Genomic DNA, 17,357 nt, shown 5'->3' on the forward strand with positions numbered 1-17,357 from the left:
TACAGAAGGGGAAATTGAAAATGGAAATAGTAGAAAGAATTCCTGTGAAATTCATGCCAGAAAGAAAACTAGGCAGATGAGAAGCTCCATGCCTCCTAACTCTTTCTTTTATAGTATCTTCACATCTAGGTGGCTCAGTGGGTTGAACCTCTGATCTCAGGGTCATGAGATCATGAGCTCAGGTCATGATCTCAGGGTCATGAGATCAAGCCCTGCATTTGGCTCTGGGCTCTGCTTGAGGTTCTCTCTCCCCCTCTCTCTCTGCCCCTCATCTCTCTCTCTCTCTCTCTCTCTCTATATATATATATATATAATATCTTTACTGTCTGACACGAAGTATTCCCTTATAAAGGTGTAGTTTTGCATAGCCAGAAGGCAGTAGGGATAGGATGGAATGAACAGGAAGGTCCAGATCCTGAAGTGTCAGGACTGTTTGTTTGATTTTCTGTAATATGTTAGAAAGGCATAGATGTACTGAATGATGGAGCGCTGGGTGTTACACGCAAACAATGAATCATGGAACGCTACATCAAAAACTAATGATGTAATGTATGGTGATTAACATAACACAATAAAATTTAAAAAAAGAAAGGCATAGATGGTTTTAATCAGGAAGGAGATAAAATTCTCAAATACACTGTTTTGTCTTCTTTACCTAGAGAGCTCTTTCCTAAGCTGTGGTATTATATTTGTTATCATAGTGTGAAGTGTTTTTGCAGTCATACACTCAAGCGCTCCTATATGATATGGCTGATATTTATTGATCAAATTAAAATGAAGATACTCTTATCTGTTACTACTAAGGCCAATAATTGCTAGGATAAAAATGGCAGCAGGTGCTTTCCCATTATAATTATGTCACACAAGTTTTTTTTTATTTTTTTCTATTTGCTCAGAATATTTATTTTGCTTTTATTAAAATATTTGAATGGTTTAAACTAAGACAGTAGTATCTCTACTGTTACCTCTTCTGTTTCTAGGATGACTAGAATAAATATTTTAAAGAGAGTTATTTATTGTTATTTTTCAATAGAATGAGTTTCAGTCAACTATCATCTACTGATCTCAGCTATTTCCCCAACCTAATTCTATGATATTTGTGAATTCCACAAGGACAGGACTTTGGGAGTATTACTCCCAAAGTATAATACATTTTGGGGTTAGTTTTTATCCTAATTTGAGAGATGGGGAAACTAAAGTTCAGTAACTTGCCTTGTCTGTTTGAATGCCAGCTCATTTCCAGTTTCCAGCACCTGAAATCATTTTGCTGAGGGTTTTCTCTGGCTACTAAAGCATGCTTTGCCTGTTTACTTGGCAGGCCAGACATTTCAGGGATTTCATGTCTGCTGGGAAAAACCCTCAGTCAATGATAACATGATCTAGTGTATAAATACCCCAGCTCCTTGCCACCAGTCGGGATAAATCTGGTGTGTGTGTGTGTGTGTGTGTGTGTGTGTGTGTTTTCCCTATTTTCTTCTAGTGTTTTCCCTGGAGGATCAAATTCTAGTTGGCCTCTGGTTGGTATAGTAATGCATACATCACTAGTTTCCTTCCCACTTTTATCTTCTCCCCCACCCTGCCAGTGTGTTCCTTCTCTTCCCAAATAAAGTACTGACACTCTAGTTCTTGCCTTAAAGTCTGCTTTTGGGAGAATTCAGACTATAACTCTCAACCACCCATTCATTAACTGGCTGAAGTGGTATGCAAGCCAGATTTGCCTTGCTCCATAGATCATATTTATCCCACTATGCCATACAGTTTTTAATAAAAAGTACATAAAATATAACCCCATTTCACAAAACTTGTTATACAAAATAATAGCACATGAAAAGTGAAGAAGGAATGACATAGCTGAATCAAAGTACCATGTCAGCTTAAAGGCTAATTAGAGAACAGTTTTAAGGTGGTAAGTGCACGATAGAGATGTGATTAGATGGACGGGTCATCTTCTTCCACAAGCAGGTGTGTAAGATCTTAGAGGATAATATAAAAGCTAAACATTTTCAAGTATTTACTGTGTGCCAGGCTATAAGTGAGGAACTTTACTTTCATTTTACATTTAATCCTCACACCAAGCATAAGGTAGAATCTTAACTCTCTTATGCTGAATGTCAAGCAGTCTACAGTAATTTAATAGTTTAGTCCAACATCTATTTAAAAATATTTCATGATTTTGTGGGTCAGGAATGTGGGCAGAGCTTGCCTGATGGGTCTTTTAGCTCCTTGCAGAGTTAACTAGAGTCTCTCCGTTATATCTGGCTAATAGCTGGGCCAGTCTGGAGGAACTAAGACATATTTATTCACATGCATGGTGCCTTGGAAGGGACATCTAGAAAGCTGAGCTCAAAAGAGCCCTTCTCTTTCTCCATTTAGTCTCAAGGTCTGTCCACATGATCTCTCTATCAGGGCAGTAGGGCTTCTTACATGATAGCTTGGGGCTCCAAGGCCCAAGGCAGAAAGTGCCAGCCTTCTTGAAGGTTATTCCTGGAATTGACAGTGTATCATTTGCAATGTATTCCATTGATCAAAGCAGTCACAAGTCAACTCGCATTCAATGGAATGGGAGATAGAGCCTATGTCTCAGTGGAAGGAATGTCAACATTTGTAGCCCCTTGTAATCTATCACATGCAGGCACTCTACTCATTCCCATTTTATAAATGAGTAAACAGCCCAAAATATATCATGTAAGTATACTAAGGACATAATGATAATAAGTGGGAGAGTTGAATGTTGAACACAGGGAGCAGTCTGATTTATTGGTAATGAAAACCTGTGTCTAGAGGGGAAGTTGTACAATTGTTTAATTGAATGAAAGTATAAGAAGAAAGTTTGTCTGAAGGTGTTGAGTCAGAGACTGTAAAAAGCTTACATCATATTCAATATTTATTCTCCTCTTCTTAATAGAACATAATAGTGTGTTCTGTTTTGTTTGTTTGTTTGAGGGAACCGTGTTCCCGATTGTTCAGTTCATTCCCAGGCTTCTTCTTGGGTTAAAACTGGCCATACAACATTGTCCTGGACAATGAGCTAGAAGCAAAAGTCACTAGGGTTTTCCAAAAGGCCTGACTTAGTAAGTATGCACACTTTTGCCCTTCACCCTCCCTACTTTCTTCTGCCTGGAACATAGACCTGATAACTGTAGCTCCTCAACTTATGTTATGAGGAGGAAGACAAAATCTCTAGTCTATGCAGCAGGAAGTGTAAATCTAGAAAAAAAATTCTGGTGATATCTGAAGCCAAGATACTAACCCTAGACTGCTTGACATCAGACTTCTTACTGAGAATAAAATAAAATATTTTTGAGCTAGTTTGTTTTTTTTTCTCTTTTTTCCCCTGATACATGCAGTCAAATTCAAATAACTAACATTGATAATTTATGATTTTTGTACTCTCTGAGTCAGATGGAGAAAGAGGAAAGAAAATGCCACTATTTTAGCCAAACCCAAAAGCTCTGATAGAAGAACAATGATATAAATTACCAAGAACTGATGACTGAGGGCTGGGACAATTTTTTATGGGTCCCTTGTCTTACAGAGAAGTCAGTGGATGAAATCTTTGTTCACATCTAGGTCAGGGAACCAGTTTGATCTCTATTATTCTGGAGGCCACCTTGTTGTGAATTCTGTAGGTTGTGGAGGAGAGACAGGAGATAGCCTGTAGGAGGAGGCTTCCAGGCTGGGGCCATTGCCCTGCTGGTGGATGCTGCACTGTAATTGTGATGTGCCTGTTTTAAAAGCTAAGCAAGCTCAACCTATATTGTGTACAGTTTGTCCTCAATTACTATTTGCTGAATTAAATTTGTGGTATGATCTGAAGCAGTCTACAAAACACACTAATTCCGGGTCACCTCTTGTAATGAAATCTCAGAAATATGCTTCGTCTGTTCATGAAATCCTTGAAGATTCATTTTAAAATATAAATATGCTCAGAGCATAGTAACTAACCACCAAACATTACTACTTCATTAGGTTGTCAGTCAATTAACATCTCCTTTCATCAGGAAGAGTTTGGTTCTCTGGGATGAGTACTTTGCTGAAGAGGGTTAAGTTCATGAAAAAAAGACCATATTCTGAGGAACAAAAACCCACATATATAGAATAGAATTTACAGGTCTAATCACTGAACATATTTATTGAGTTTCTACATTTCCACACCGGGGCTCATTGTCTGGAATCAAGCTTCACCACCGACTATGGAAACTTGGATAAGGGGCTTTACCTCTCTAAGTCTGAATTCCTTTATTCTGTAGCATAGATCCTATTCTACAAGATTGTTGTGATGTGATCATCACAACAGAGAGGCTCATTTAGCTTGAGGAGCACAAAGCCTAGTACATGCCTGAAGCCCTATGAATGTTGCAGTGTGAGAGAGGAAGGCAATGTCATGACCTGCAGTCTGGGACCGAGTTTACACAGGTTGGGTTCAAATGTCAGCTTTGGGCATATTGTTTAACTTCTTCTTCTTTTTTTTTTTTTGTCTCCATTTCCTAACCCTTAAAATGGGAGTAATAGCACAAATGATGTATGATTGAAGTGTCATAGGACACTTAAAATAGCATTCGGTATTAAGTCATCTTTTTTTAAGATTTTATTTATTTATTTGAGAGAGAGAGAAAGACAGAAATAGTGAAAAGATAGCAAAAGAGAGAACATGAGTAGGGAGGAGAGAGAGAAGCAGGCTCTCCACTGAGCAGGGAGTCTGATGCTGGGCTCGATCATAGGACCCTGGGATCATGACCAGAGCCGAAGGCAGATGCTTCACCGACTGAGCCACCTAGGTGCCCCCTAAGTCATCGTCTCATGATGAATATGATACAGGCAGTCCTTGTTTCACACAGTACTGCAGAACAGTAAAAGTGATCACACACACTGCACCTAGGACAAAGTTTTTAATAATTCATGAGGAAAAATTTGATAGCTCTATGACCTTTATTTTTTTTCCATAGTATTAAAAGCTCTCTTAGGGAAATGAAAAAAATAGTAAAACTTATATTTGTTTAGTACACAGTCACCTAAAATATTAGATATATTGAGAATTAGTGTGTTTGTTTGTAAAAGAAATGTAAAAATAGTAGTTTCCACAGTGCTTGCCTTCTTCTTGAATGGCAAATAGGGAGGGAATATCTTTTCTATGCCGTGGTGGACTGTCAGACCCCTATATTTGGATTAGCTTTTAGCATTTTATCCTTTGTGCTTTCAATGTCATGAACTGTCTTGGAGAGTTCCTTTAATGTGAAGATTTCTGCCGGTACCGCTTCCCCTGGGACATTGTCATTCTTTTTGTCACAAACCCACTTCTTCATTTGTATTGATTTATATCACCTTCACTAATTTCCTATGGGTGCAGATCTAGAATCTGTTGAACAGTGCATGTCAGCATTTTCATGGTCAGCTATTTCTTTGTATAAATCCCTTTATATTTGAATTTAACTTTCGATGTAATTTTTTTTTTTTTATTTCTTTGCTGTACGTTCATCTTTGTTGACCAATTCCCCTTTTTGGTTATCTATTTTTAGAAAATGTCACCTGGACTTATCATTGAGAGGTGAAGAAGTGACACAACTCTGTGCTTTGCTGTCTGTGTGGGAAATGAATAACAGATGGCCCAGTGACCGATCACATGTAGACTTCGAAAGATATGATGTGATTGGTCACTAATTATGCTGAGCATCTGTAATTTACATACTTGTTTGTTGACTGAAGAGCTAGCAGGAGAATTTGTACTTTTTGTAATTATTCCCAGTTGGTCCACTATGGTCACTGAAAGTTGAACTATGTCGTTTGGGGACTGGTGTTATTTACCTTGTGATAATTGAAATGTGTGCATATTGGAGCCATACCAAAGTGGAGACTTTGTAATCACCAACTTTATTGAATAGAAATATTTAAATGAGAAAATTACCATTGTTATAGAGCCACTAAAATACTAGTATCTAAGTATGTTTTAAAAATAGAAACAGAACCACTTTAACAGTCACAAAGAATGTCCCTATGTGCATTATTTCCTCTTGCTGCTGTAACAAATTACCACAAAGCTGGTGGCTTACAACAACATAAATTTGTCATATATTTCTGGAGGTGTGAAGTGTTAAATAAGCCTTAAGGGTAAAATTAAACAGGGCTGTGTTCCTTTTGGGGGCTTCAGGAGCGAATCTCTTTCCTTTGCCTTTTCCTTATAGCGTCACTTGCATTCTTTGGCTTATAGAACTTACCTCAAATTGTTTAAACTTCTTGCTTCTCTTATCACATCTCTTGCTACTGCCTTTGACCTTCTTACCTCACTCTTATATGGACCTTTGTGATTACACTGGGTTTACCTGGATAACCTAGAACAATCTTTGCATCTCAAGACCCTTAACTTAATGATACCAGCAAAGTCCCTCTTCCCACATAAACTGACATATTCAAGGTTCTGAGGATTAGGATGTGGACTTCTTCAGGGGACTATTATTCTCTACCACACCATAGGTCTTGAAAACCAAAACATCAAAATATATAACATGATAAGCTCAATTTCACCTATCAGGAAACTGAGGCCTAGAGAAATGAAATGTGTTCTTCATGGTTATTATGTCACAAATGTTATTTTAATGCATGTGACTTATTTAATATAAAAAGTCATCAACTGCATATTGGGTGATATTCTAGAGATACAAAGGCAAATACTTCCTCCCTCCCCCACAAGATCCTAAGAAAGCATAGATGGTGTTAGTTTCCCGTAAAGTTCAGGTGCCAGGCCCTTGTACCATGCCAATCCAGTCACTCCTATGGACACACAGCCACAGGACACAGAGTTCAGGCCTGCAGTGGCCTCTGTCCCTAAGGTACTGCTCTCCTCAGCCCCAAGCCCAGCCCTTGGCCCAGTAGCCCTGAAAATGGCTCCTCCTTATAGAGGTTTTCTGTAGCCTCACCATACCACAATATATCTATAGTACACTAATTCATTGTCTAAAATTACAAGATAAACCATTTTGTAAACTAAGCAAACTATGCTGGGGGCTTAGTTATTAAGCTCTGGTGTGTGGGTTCAAAGGGATAGTATAACACACAAGAGGAAAAATGTAATGGAAGAGTCAGGAATTCCAGCTAGAGTGACTTTGAATCCCTATGAATTTATTTTCCTCATTACAGAGAAGGTATAATTCTGCACTACTCTGTTTCTTCCAACTTTTAAAGCTAATGTGCGCCATTTGTCTGTATGATGCTTTACCATTTAATCTGATAGATGCTCAATAATTAATACCCCTAGTATTATTATGGAGCAGTATTTCAAAGGTTGTCCTGAATGACATAGGCATATAATAGTGTCTAGTGTGATGAGGTATGTGATACAGGTTCACACCAGAATAGAAGATAATTGGCACAAAAAAAAAAAAAAAGACAACATCAAATATAATCATCACCAATGGGGCAACTTTGCTTATGGCTGATCTCCATTCAGTCCCTAAAGAATAGCTCTGTTTTTCCTTATTTAGAGGAGCCAAATTTAGGTCATTCAACCTAGACATCAAGATCTTTATAAAAGGTCAATAAATAGCTTATCAAAAATAACTGCCTTTTAAACTGAATGTGCGGGGGGAGGTAGGATTTTTAAAAGGTAGAACTTTTGTTTGCTGTAATGAGTTTTTTATTTAATGTTATTTAGATGGGTTCTTATGTATATATGTATATGTATATGTGTGTGTGTATATATGTCTCTTGCTTGATTTCCAGAGATTGGTTTGTGTGTATGCAACTCACAGTATTGGTTGCCTACTCACCATCCATTTTGACTTCATTCTCCCTTCCTAACAAAATTCCAATTTTATTCAAGCATTCATGCTCTTCCATGAAGTCATGTGCTCCTAGAAAGTTTTCCTCCATCTACAATCCTGGAGGATGCCTCCTAATTGGTCTGAAGCAGTGGTTTTCAAAGTTTGGTCCAGGGATCTTTGGGGGTGGGGCTTGGGGGGATCCTGGGACCCTTTCAAGAATTCACAATATTAAAATTATCTTCATTTTCATATTAGACATTGTATGTCTTTGTTATGTTCTCTCACACATGTAGAATCATGTTTTTCAGGGGCTACAAGCTGTGTGATGATATCTCTACTCAGACAGCTAATAGAATGTGTGCTGTGGGTTCTTGTTTTCAAATTTCCTCAGTTTTCATTTCTAATACAGGGGTTATTGACAGATACAAAAAAGATATAGATATCCAAAAATCTCTTCTGAATTTTTATGAGTAGAAACGGTTCTTGAGGGGTGCCTGGGTGGCTCAGTTGGTTAAGCGACTGCCTTCGGCTCAGGTCATGATCCTGGAGTCCCTGGATCGAGTCCCGCATCGGGCTTCCTGCTTGGCAGGGAGTCTGCTTCTCCCTCTGACCCTCCCCCCTCTCATGTGCTTGCTCTCTCTCTCAAATAAATAAATAAAAATCTTTAAAAAGAAAAAAAAAAAAAGAAACGGTTCTTGAGACCAAAAACAGGTCTTAAGAACTTCTGGTCCAAACAAATGACTGTGGTCCATTTTCACTGCCAGAGATTGGAGTAGGCATGAGCACGTGACACAATCTGGCCAATTAGAGGAAGTCTGCAGGGTAGTGGAGTACATGTGTTTCTGAGAAAGTCGTCTTCATTTTTTTTTTTTTTAAGATGTGTTTATTTATTTTAGAGAGAGAAAGAGAGAGAGCATGTGCATGGGAGCGAGGGGCAGAGAGAGAGGAAGAGAGAAACTTAAGTGGACTCTGCACTGAGCACGGAGCCCCATACAGGGCTTGACGTCACGACCCTGAGATAATGACCTGAGCCTCCACCAAGGGTCTAAACCAAGAGTCCAGTGCGTAACCAACTTTGCCACCCAGGTGCCCCAGGATTCTCCATTCTTAAAAAGAAACACAGGTTGAGGGATGAGGCAGCCTTTATTTCCCCCACTTAGACTTTGCTGGATCTGGATGTGGGTGATGGTTGATGCCTGGAACTGCAGAGCCACCTTGCTCCAGCCTGAAGCTGAGACAGCCACAGAGGAGGAGCACTCACCTTCCATGCCCAGAACTCTCTTTGCCTCATTTAAATCTGTAAACAAAAAAAAAAAGAAAGAAAGAAAGAAAAAAAAACATCAAAGCACTAAAGATGCTCACAATGGCTTTTACTCTTCTTGGTGCTTTTAACTCCACAACTAGCAATTCCATCATATCAGAGTAGAATATATTTCTATAGATTATTTTTGAGACTCTGTTAAAAGATTTTCTGTTAGAACATGCAGGACCCCAGTTTTGCTCATTTCCTTTAACAGAATAAATGACCGAGGTATAATTTAATACATGTGAGTTTGGTTCTGACCCCACATCAAATAATTAGTACCCTAGGAGGAATTATTTGTTTCTTTGAATCCCAAAGAATGGATTGAATGCTTGAAAATCCCAGTCTTAAAGTCAGAAAATTGATTTTTATTTGGAAAACAAGCAGAATTGGCATTGGGGGTATGAGATCTAGAATTTTTAAATTTGGATATTGTTACTAAGGTTTTACTGATTCAGTAGTCACTATCCTCATCCATAGAGGTGCATTTGCATCAGGCACATAACTAAGCGACCCAATTTAAAAATGAAAAATATAGTTCAGCTACTGAGTTGTTCAGTTCAAATAATGAATTTTTAAGTGGTAGAACTTTTGTTTACTGAACTGGCCTGGTTAATTTTAGTCTTCTTGTATCATTAGCATATGTATGTATGTATCTATTTATGTATGTATGTATTTTTACTCAAAGAGTCATGGAAGACCTATTATGGGCCAGACGCTGTGCCATGCAGACTCTGTCACGCATCCAACAGATTTATTTAACAACCTCTATGTCTGAAATACTATGTTAGAAAATAAGTAGTTAGTGGTAGGCAAATAAGCACACTTTCTTCATAAAACTTGTCGTCTAGTGTGGTGCATAAAAGCTAAACCAATAAACACACACAGAATTACAAAGTTTGAGGAAATAAATTAATAAGGAAATCATCTGGTTTCAGTGCTAGAGACTAAGAGGAAGAGAAAGGGACATGTGCTTCTTGGCAAGGTGTCTAAAGAAGTGCTCACTGACAAAGGGACTTTCAGGCTGAGAGTGAAGACAAGGAGGCTGTCATGCAGTGTTTGGGAGATGCTTCCTCAGCCATGTGAAGAACAAATGCACACGACCTGACTCTTAAAGTCTAAGGGGTCATTATGAAGAGGACAGACATGATGACATATAGCAACCAAATGTACATGGCCACTCAGACTCCATAAGAATAGTACATTTATCTCTAGGTAACAAGGTGTTGAAATAATAAGGAGGATATTCCATGTGCACTCTTGGCAGAGCTGTACAAAATATTAATGAACTTGGTCAGCCTAATCAAAGAGAGTTCCACATAACATGCCCTGAGTGTGAATGTGAAAGTAAAGAAGCTATATGCTGATCAATGGCCAGAATGAAGAAGTTTGAAATGTATGTAAATATATCTGATTAGGCTGCGTTACTGCTCATATTAGAAAACATTTATTTTTTTCATTCGTTAATTCCTTTTAGTGTTTTCTAAATACACAGTCTGTGTGTTGGACACTGTGTCCTAGTTAATGAGGATGGAAATCTGAAAAGCACAGTGCTCCTGAAAGCAGGAAGCTTCCAATCTTGTCAGGGGACAGTCTTGTAAACAATATCGTGAAATAAATAAGGTCATAGAAGTAAGCAAAATGCCTCTTTCTGGCTCCGGCCTATCTTTCTAACATCATCTTGTGCTTTAATTTAAGGCAGAGTTAACTTGATTTTTCAGTGTTTTAAATGTGTCAGACTTTCTCATCATAGGCCGTATACAGGCTTTACTGGAACACTCTGCCCACCCACTCATTCATGATTACTGTGTATTCATCACTAAGCATTTATTTAAATACATTTATTCCAAGCCATCTTTCCTAAATCAGTGTTTCTCAGTGTTGTCCATGAAACATCCATATCATATGTGTTTAAGAATGTGCTTTAAACATGCAAATTCTTGGGTACCTCCACACCAGACCAAGCTACTGATTGATTAGAGATCCAGAAAAAAAGGCATTTTCATACATTTCGCTGGAAATTCTTTTGCAAACTCAGTTTGATCTCCACTGTCCTAGCTAGACGGTGTTCAGGGTCTTTTCTGTGCTCCCATAGCCACAGTAAATCTGCCCCTACTGTAAGACTTACTGCCTGAAACCTTTGGGGGTCTGTTAAATTAATCCTTCAAAGTAACTGAAAGCTCACAGAGATAGGGAAATGTCTGCTTGCTAACAATTGTTAAGTCCACTGTCTCAGACAGAGCATGGCTGCCATAGGTGGCCAATAAATAGATGTAAGTTTTACAGCAAAGGAGCAGATGTTATCCAGGTAGTTAGGGGACAGAGATGCCTTCTAGGCAGTGAATGGCTGTAAGTGACGCTATAGAGGTGAGGTTTCTTTTCATGTTAACAACCAATACCTACAGAAAGGTGTTAAATCTGATGTAATAGGGGAAAAAAATGGACAATAAGGTCCAAGAGACCTAGGTCTCAGGCCTGGGTTGGCCATGGACTGATTAAATTTGCTGTAAACAATTTATTGATCTTATGTCTTAGTTTTAATAACTGGTAATTGGATATAACTAACTCACCCTTTGTCAGTTCGCAAGGATGAATATTTACATAAGATATACAAAATGAACATACCATGAAAATTATAAAGCATTAAGTAAATGCCAAGTATTTTTTTTTTTACTACTGTTTAACATTCCCCTTTAAGGATTAAAAGCTTTATCTGTGGACTACAGTTCTTAGCCTTTCAACACTCCTGGTAGTTACATTTTCAGACTACTCCTCTCTTACCTGAAAGCCACAATGAACTCTTGAGGGAAAAACTCTTTACTTGTATATACTCTTTATACATTCCATTAATATCAGCTTCCTTTATTTATATTTTATGTTGGTACAACACTTTACTCTTATAAGCTCAGGTTGTATGGGGCTACATGGCTTGTATTTTGACACTTTAGGATTCAAAATTCATAATTGGCTTTTGCCATAGAGCAAACATCATGTTACATCCTAGAGCCATGTCTATTTTGGAAAATTGCTGATCTTTTCTCCTTTTTTTTTTTCCAATCCAGAATAAACTTCCTGCCTAAAATTAGCCTGGATTGGCTCGACTACACTCTTAGAGTCAAATAGTTAAGATCATCTGGGATGATGTACATTCTGTGGCTAAAAGAATCCACTTCCTTTAATAGAGGGGTGTAACTTCGCTTTGAAGAGATGAGTGTTTCCAAATTAATGTAGCAAGTCAAGTTTTGTTTGTTTGTTTGTTTTTGTTTTCTTTTTACAGCAGCATTTATCATAGCCAAGATATGGAAGCAACCCAAATATCCAGGGACAGATGAATGGATAAAAAAGATGTGGTATACATACATATATATATATATATATAAAATAGAATAATACTCAGCCATAAAAAGAATGAGACCTTGCCATGTATAGCAAGATGGATGGATCTAAATAGTCATATGCTAAGTGAAATAAGTCAGACAGAGAAAGACAAATAACATATGACTTTATTTACATGTGGAATCTAAAAAACAAAACAAATGAACAAACAAAGAAATAAAACTAAATCAGACCCATAGATACAGAAAACAAATTGGTGGCTGCCAGAGGAAAAGGAAGTGGGGAGATGGGTAAAATAGGTGAAGGGGGTTAAGCGGCACAAAATTCCAATTATAAAATAAAGAAGTCATAGGGCTGAAAAGTGCAGCATAGAGAATGTAGTCAATAATATTGTACTAACATGTGACATATGATAACTACACTTATGGTGAGTATTCTGTAATATACATATATAATTGTCAATTCACTATGTTATATACCTGAAACTACTATACTAGTGTATGTCAACTCAGTTTCAGTTAAAAATAAAAGGAATTAGGGGTGTCTGGGTGGCTCAGTCAGTTAAGCATCTGAATCTTGGTTTCAGCTCAGGTTATGATCTCAGGGTCATGAAATCAAGCCCAGCACAAGGCTGTGCACTCAGAGGGGAGTCAGCTTCTCTCTCTCTTCCTCTCGTTCTGCCTCTCCACCCACTTGAGCTCTCTCTCTCTCTAATATAAATAAATAAATCTTAAAGAAAAAAAATGAATTGACAACAACCACAAGTTAGCATTGCTATCTCCATTTTCTGGTTTTAGAAACTAAATCCCAGAAAGTTTAATTTACTTAATAATCCACAGAAAGTGGTGGAGCTGGAATTCAAACAAGCTGTATCCAGCAGAGGGAGGTTAATTGAACAGACAGAGTTAAACAAACAAACAAACAAACCAATAAGTTTGGCATTTCAAGTTATAACCTCAACTTTAGTTGAGCCTCAACTTTACTACACCTTTTTTCAATCTTTTAACTTTTCTGAGTGTCAGTGTCTTCCTCTGTAAATTTTGGATGATATTAAAAAATATCTGAAAGAGCATTTGAGGGAAAAAGAAATAATACTTTAAAAACAATTATTGCATAGTTATATAATAGGTACTTAATAGATGGGGACTATTAAGTATTTGCAGCTTTTAAATTTCTTTTAGCAGATGATTACTCCCTACCAAATATTAGTTAACAAGGTTATAAGAAAGAAAAATAATTTGGAGTCATCCTAATATTTTATTTATTTATTTATTTATTTATTTATTTATTTATTTATTTATTTATTGCCTCTCCATAGATGTAAAGATCTGAGAAATCACTATATCAGGCCTCATACTGGGAGTACTTTCTCCTAACAGGGATTCTTGTCTCTTCATTTCTTTTCAGAAACATCCCCAGGTTTCCATCTTTATTATACATCTAGAATAAATTCACTTTCCTAGACATAAGACTTTATTCAAAATATCTCTTCAAGGAGAGAATGTCATTTTCTGTGTTTTCCCTAATTTATCCATGTGCTTTTTCTTGCTCCTAGAGCTTGTATTCCTAATAGTCACTATAGTGATGTCCTCCAAGGACCTTGGCCCTGATATAGGCTTCTTTCTAACTGCATTTTGGGAATGAGATCTGGCACTTTTGACTTAGACCCTTAAGGAATAGTGACAGTGACATGTCACTTTCCACTGCTTTGAAATCCTACAATGCGAAAACTTCATGCCAGTTTCTGCTTTTCTTCTCCTGTCTTCTGCCTCTTCTTCTAAATGCTTTGATCTCCAACTTTACCCCTTGAGAATTACCAATCAGTAGTGAATGTGCATTTGGAATTATAGCTGGGTACAGTGAGGTCTAGTGCCATTTGGCAAGAGTACCCAGTCTTCATTAAAGAAAGCTTTTTGGCCTGGGAGACTGTTGCATAACAATGCTCAAAAAGTCTCTTATGAGACAGTCTTTTGAAGGCCGTATTAAGAAATAAACATACGTGTGATCCTTTAATGAGTAACAAATATGTACCACTACTGTAGGGTATTTATTGGAATATCTGGAAATAAGCAGTTTCCTCCCCCACCCCAATGTTCTTTTACCTTTGAAGAAGTGTCACTTTACATCTCTGTTGAATTTTCATCATCATTACCTGGAAAATTCTCATGGAATTTCAGACATGCAGTGGTAGGAAGAATAATGATCCACAGAGATACCCAAGTCCTAATCCTCAGAACCTGTGAATATGTTAGGTTAAGTGGCACAGAGGAGTAAGGTTGCAAATGAAATTAATGTTGCTAATCAGCTAGCTTTAAAATAGGGAGATTATCCTGGAACCTTTGATTGAGCCCACTGTATTCACAAGAGTCTTTAAAGTGAAAAAGGGAGGCAACAGAAGAGAATTAGAAGCAGTACTGTACTGTGGAGGAATGACACAAAGACATGTAACAGAACTGGCTTTGAAGATGGGGGAGGGGGCAACAAGCCAAGGAATGTGGGTGGCTCATGGGAGCTAGAAAAGGCAAGGAAACGGATTATCCCCTAGAACCTCTAGAAGAAATGCAGCCTTGCCAGCAGCTTGATTTTAGCCCAGTGAAACCCATGTCAGGCTTCTACAGAATTATAAGACAATCAATTTGTGTTGTGTTACATTGTTTAATTTAAATTGTTTACATTTGTGGTAATTTGTTATATTGCCTGCATAAAATTAATACACATGGTTTCTTTCCTTTTCCAGTAAGAAGAGAGGGATGATAAACTAGTGAGGTTTACATGGGTGTTGAAGGCGGAGAATGTAAGGGCAAAACTAGAGAAGGCATTACCAGGGGATGTTAATTTCTCTTTTTCTTCCATATTCTCATCACATCTCTTTCTACATTCCTGCCAAAATAATTCTCGTTTAGAGATACATGGAGGCACTTTGACCATTTATGGATTTGAAACAAATTATAATCTCTGCTGGGTGGAGAGGAAAGTCCTTGCCCTTTTCCAGAAAATAAACAGATTATCATAATAAAATAACTATTTGAACCATCTACGTAGGTTGAAACTCTTACACCTTATAAGAAAAAAAAGAAGCTATTCATGTGTATTGCAGTTTTATGTAATTGTGTCTTAGCAATTTGTTCAAATGATCTTTGCTAAAAGAGAGAAAAGGGCTACTGAATAATCTTAATACAAATCTCAAAGAAAATAAGACATTAGATCTTGCTGAGAATCAGAAATGATTGCCTCTTCACCTTTTACAAAGACTCAAAGATACTTTGGAAGATTGCTATCAGAAAATCAGTGCTCCACAATCAGTACCATGAACAGAACTAAGCAGGTAAAAATCTTGAATAGATGGTCAGTTTATACAGGCAACTTAAAACACTAAATGTGAGAAACTTCTGGAAGGGCCACTTTGACTTCTGTTCTCTTTGCCTCTTTTCATTTTTTTTCCCCCTTGTGACATTTTTGAGTGCAATATTGTAATGAGCACTGTAGTGTGCTTGAACTAATCCGAAGCATCCACAGATAAATAGTGATGGGGATACTGAAATAAATTTTATAAAACATCTATAGTGTAGAACAGATTTATTAAGTCTTTGTTACAGTTCATAAAATACATGAATGAGAATTTAGAAATTTGAAATGTTATCTCAAAGCAGAGATGGCCCTAAGAGTTCTCTATAATATGTGGTTGATAAATTGATGCTTATAGTGTGAGGTTAAGATTTGGGAAGAGAGGGCGCCTGGGTGGCTCAGTTGGTTGGGCGACTGCCTTCGGCTCAGGTCATGATCCTGGAGTCCCTGGATCAAGTCCCGCATAGGGCTCCCTGCTCGGCAGGGAGCCTGCTTCTGCCTCTGACCCTCCCCCCTCTCATGTGCTCCCTCTGTCTCAAATAAATAAATAAAATCTTAAAAAAAAAAAAAAAGGAGCATGCATTAAGTACTAGAAATAAAGGGCGCCTGGGTGGCTCAGTCGGTTAAGCGGCTGCCTTCGGCTCAGGTCATGATCCTGGGGTCCCAAGATCGAGTCCTGCATTGGGCTCCCTGCTCAGCAGGGAGTCTGCTTCGCACTCTGACCCTCTCCCCTCTCATGTGCTCTCTCTCTCTCAAATAAATAAATAAAATCTTTAAAAAAGGAGCATGCATTAAGAACTAGAAATAAAGGGCGCCTGGGTGGCTCAGTTGGTTAAGCGGCTGCCTTCGGCTCAGGTCATGATCCTGGAGTCCCGGGATCGAGTCCCGCATCGGGCTCCCTGCTCAGCTGGGGGTCTGCTTCCCCCTCTGCCCTCTTCCCTCTCGTGCTCTCTGTCTCTCATTCTCTCTCTCGCAAATAAATAAATAAAATCTTTAAAAAAAAAAAAGATTTGGGAAGAGAAAACAAAGAGAGACAGGGGATGGATTCCCTTACTCAAAGAATTATAAGGTAAGTTCTTTAATTTTAGACATTATTTAAAGAGGATATAGACCATAGTTTGAAAAACAAACAAACAAAAAACGCGGGAGTGTCTTTCATGTTGCAGAGCATCTTGGATTGGATTCTGAAGTTGCCAAAGCCAACGCCCTGGGTTTTGTTGGATGCTTGTCTTCAGTCCAGTACAACCAGGCTGCACCCCTGAAGGCAGCCCTGCGTCATGACACCATTGCACCTGTGACTGTCCATGGGACCCTGACAGAATCAAGCTGTGGCTCCAGAATGGATGTGGATGTGAATGCAGTGACCACGGTGCACTCTTCACCAGGTACACAGGAGAATACCCAGGGAAATTGCCTTCTTTTGATAGCACTACTTCTGATATCTTCAAGAAGTTTCTAGGTTAGGGGCGCCTGGGTGGCTCAGTTGGTTAAGCGGCTGCCTTCGGCTCAGGTCATGATCCTGGAGTCCCGGGATCGAGTCCCGCATCGGGCTCCCTGCTCGGCGGGGAGTCTTCTTCTCCCTCGGACCCTCCCCCCTCTCATGTGCTCTCTTTCTCATT

The 17,357-nt window shown here is 38.3% G+C and overlaps 1 protein-coding gene across 1 annotated transcript in view; it reads left to right on the top strand.

The window, feature by feature from the left end:
- Nucleotides 1-17,357, top strand: part of CNTNAP5 (contactin associated protein family member 5) — a 741,254-nt gene that overhangs the window by 714,184 nt on the left and 9,713 nt on the right. The window contains exon 22 of the mRNA XM_081814618.1: nucleotides 16,905-17,123. Coding sequence (XP_081670744.1) covers nucleotides 16,905-17,123 — 219 coding nt within the window. The remainder of the gene's footprint in view (nucleotides 1-16,904; nucleotides 17,124-17,357) is intronic.

Source organism: Leptonychotes weddellii, chromosome 3, assembly GCF_054177405.1.
Source record: "Leptonychotes weddellii isolate Sample4059 chromosome 3, ASM5417740v2, whole genome shotgun sequence".
Classification (NCBI taxonomy): domain Eukaryota; kingdom Metazoa; phylum Chordata; class Mammalia; order Carnivora; family Phocidae; genus Leptonychotes; species Leptonychotes weddellii.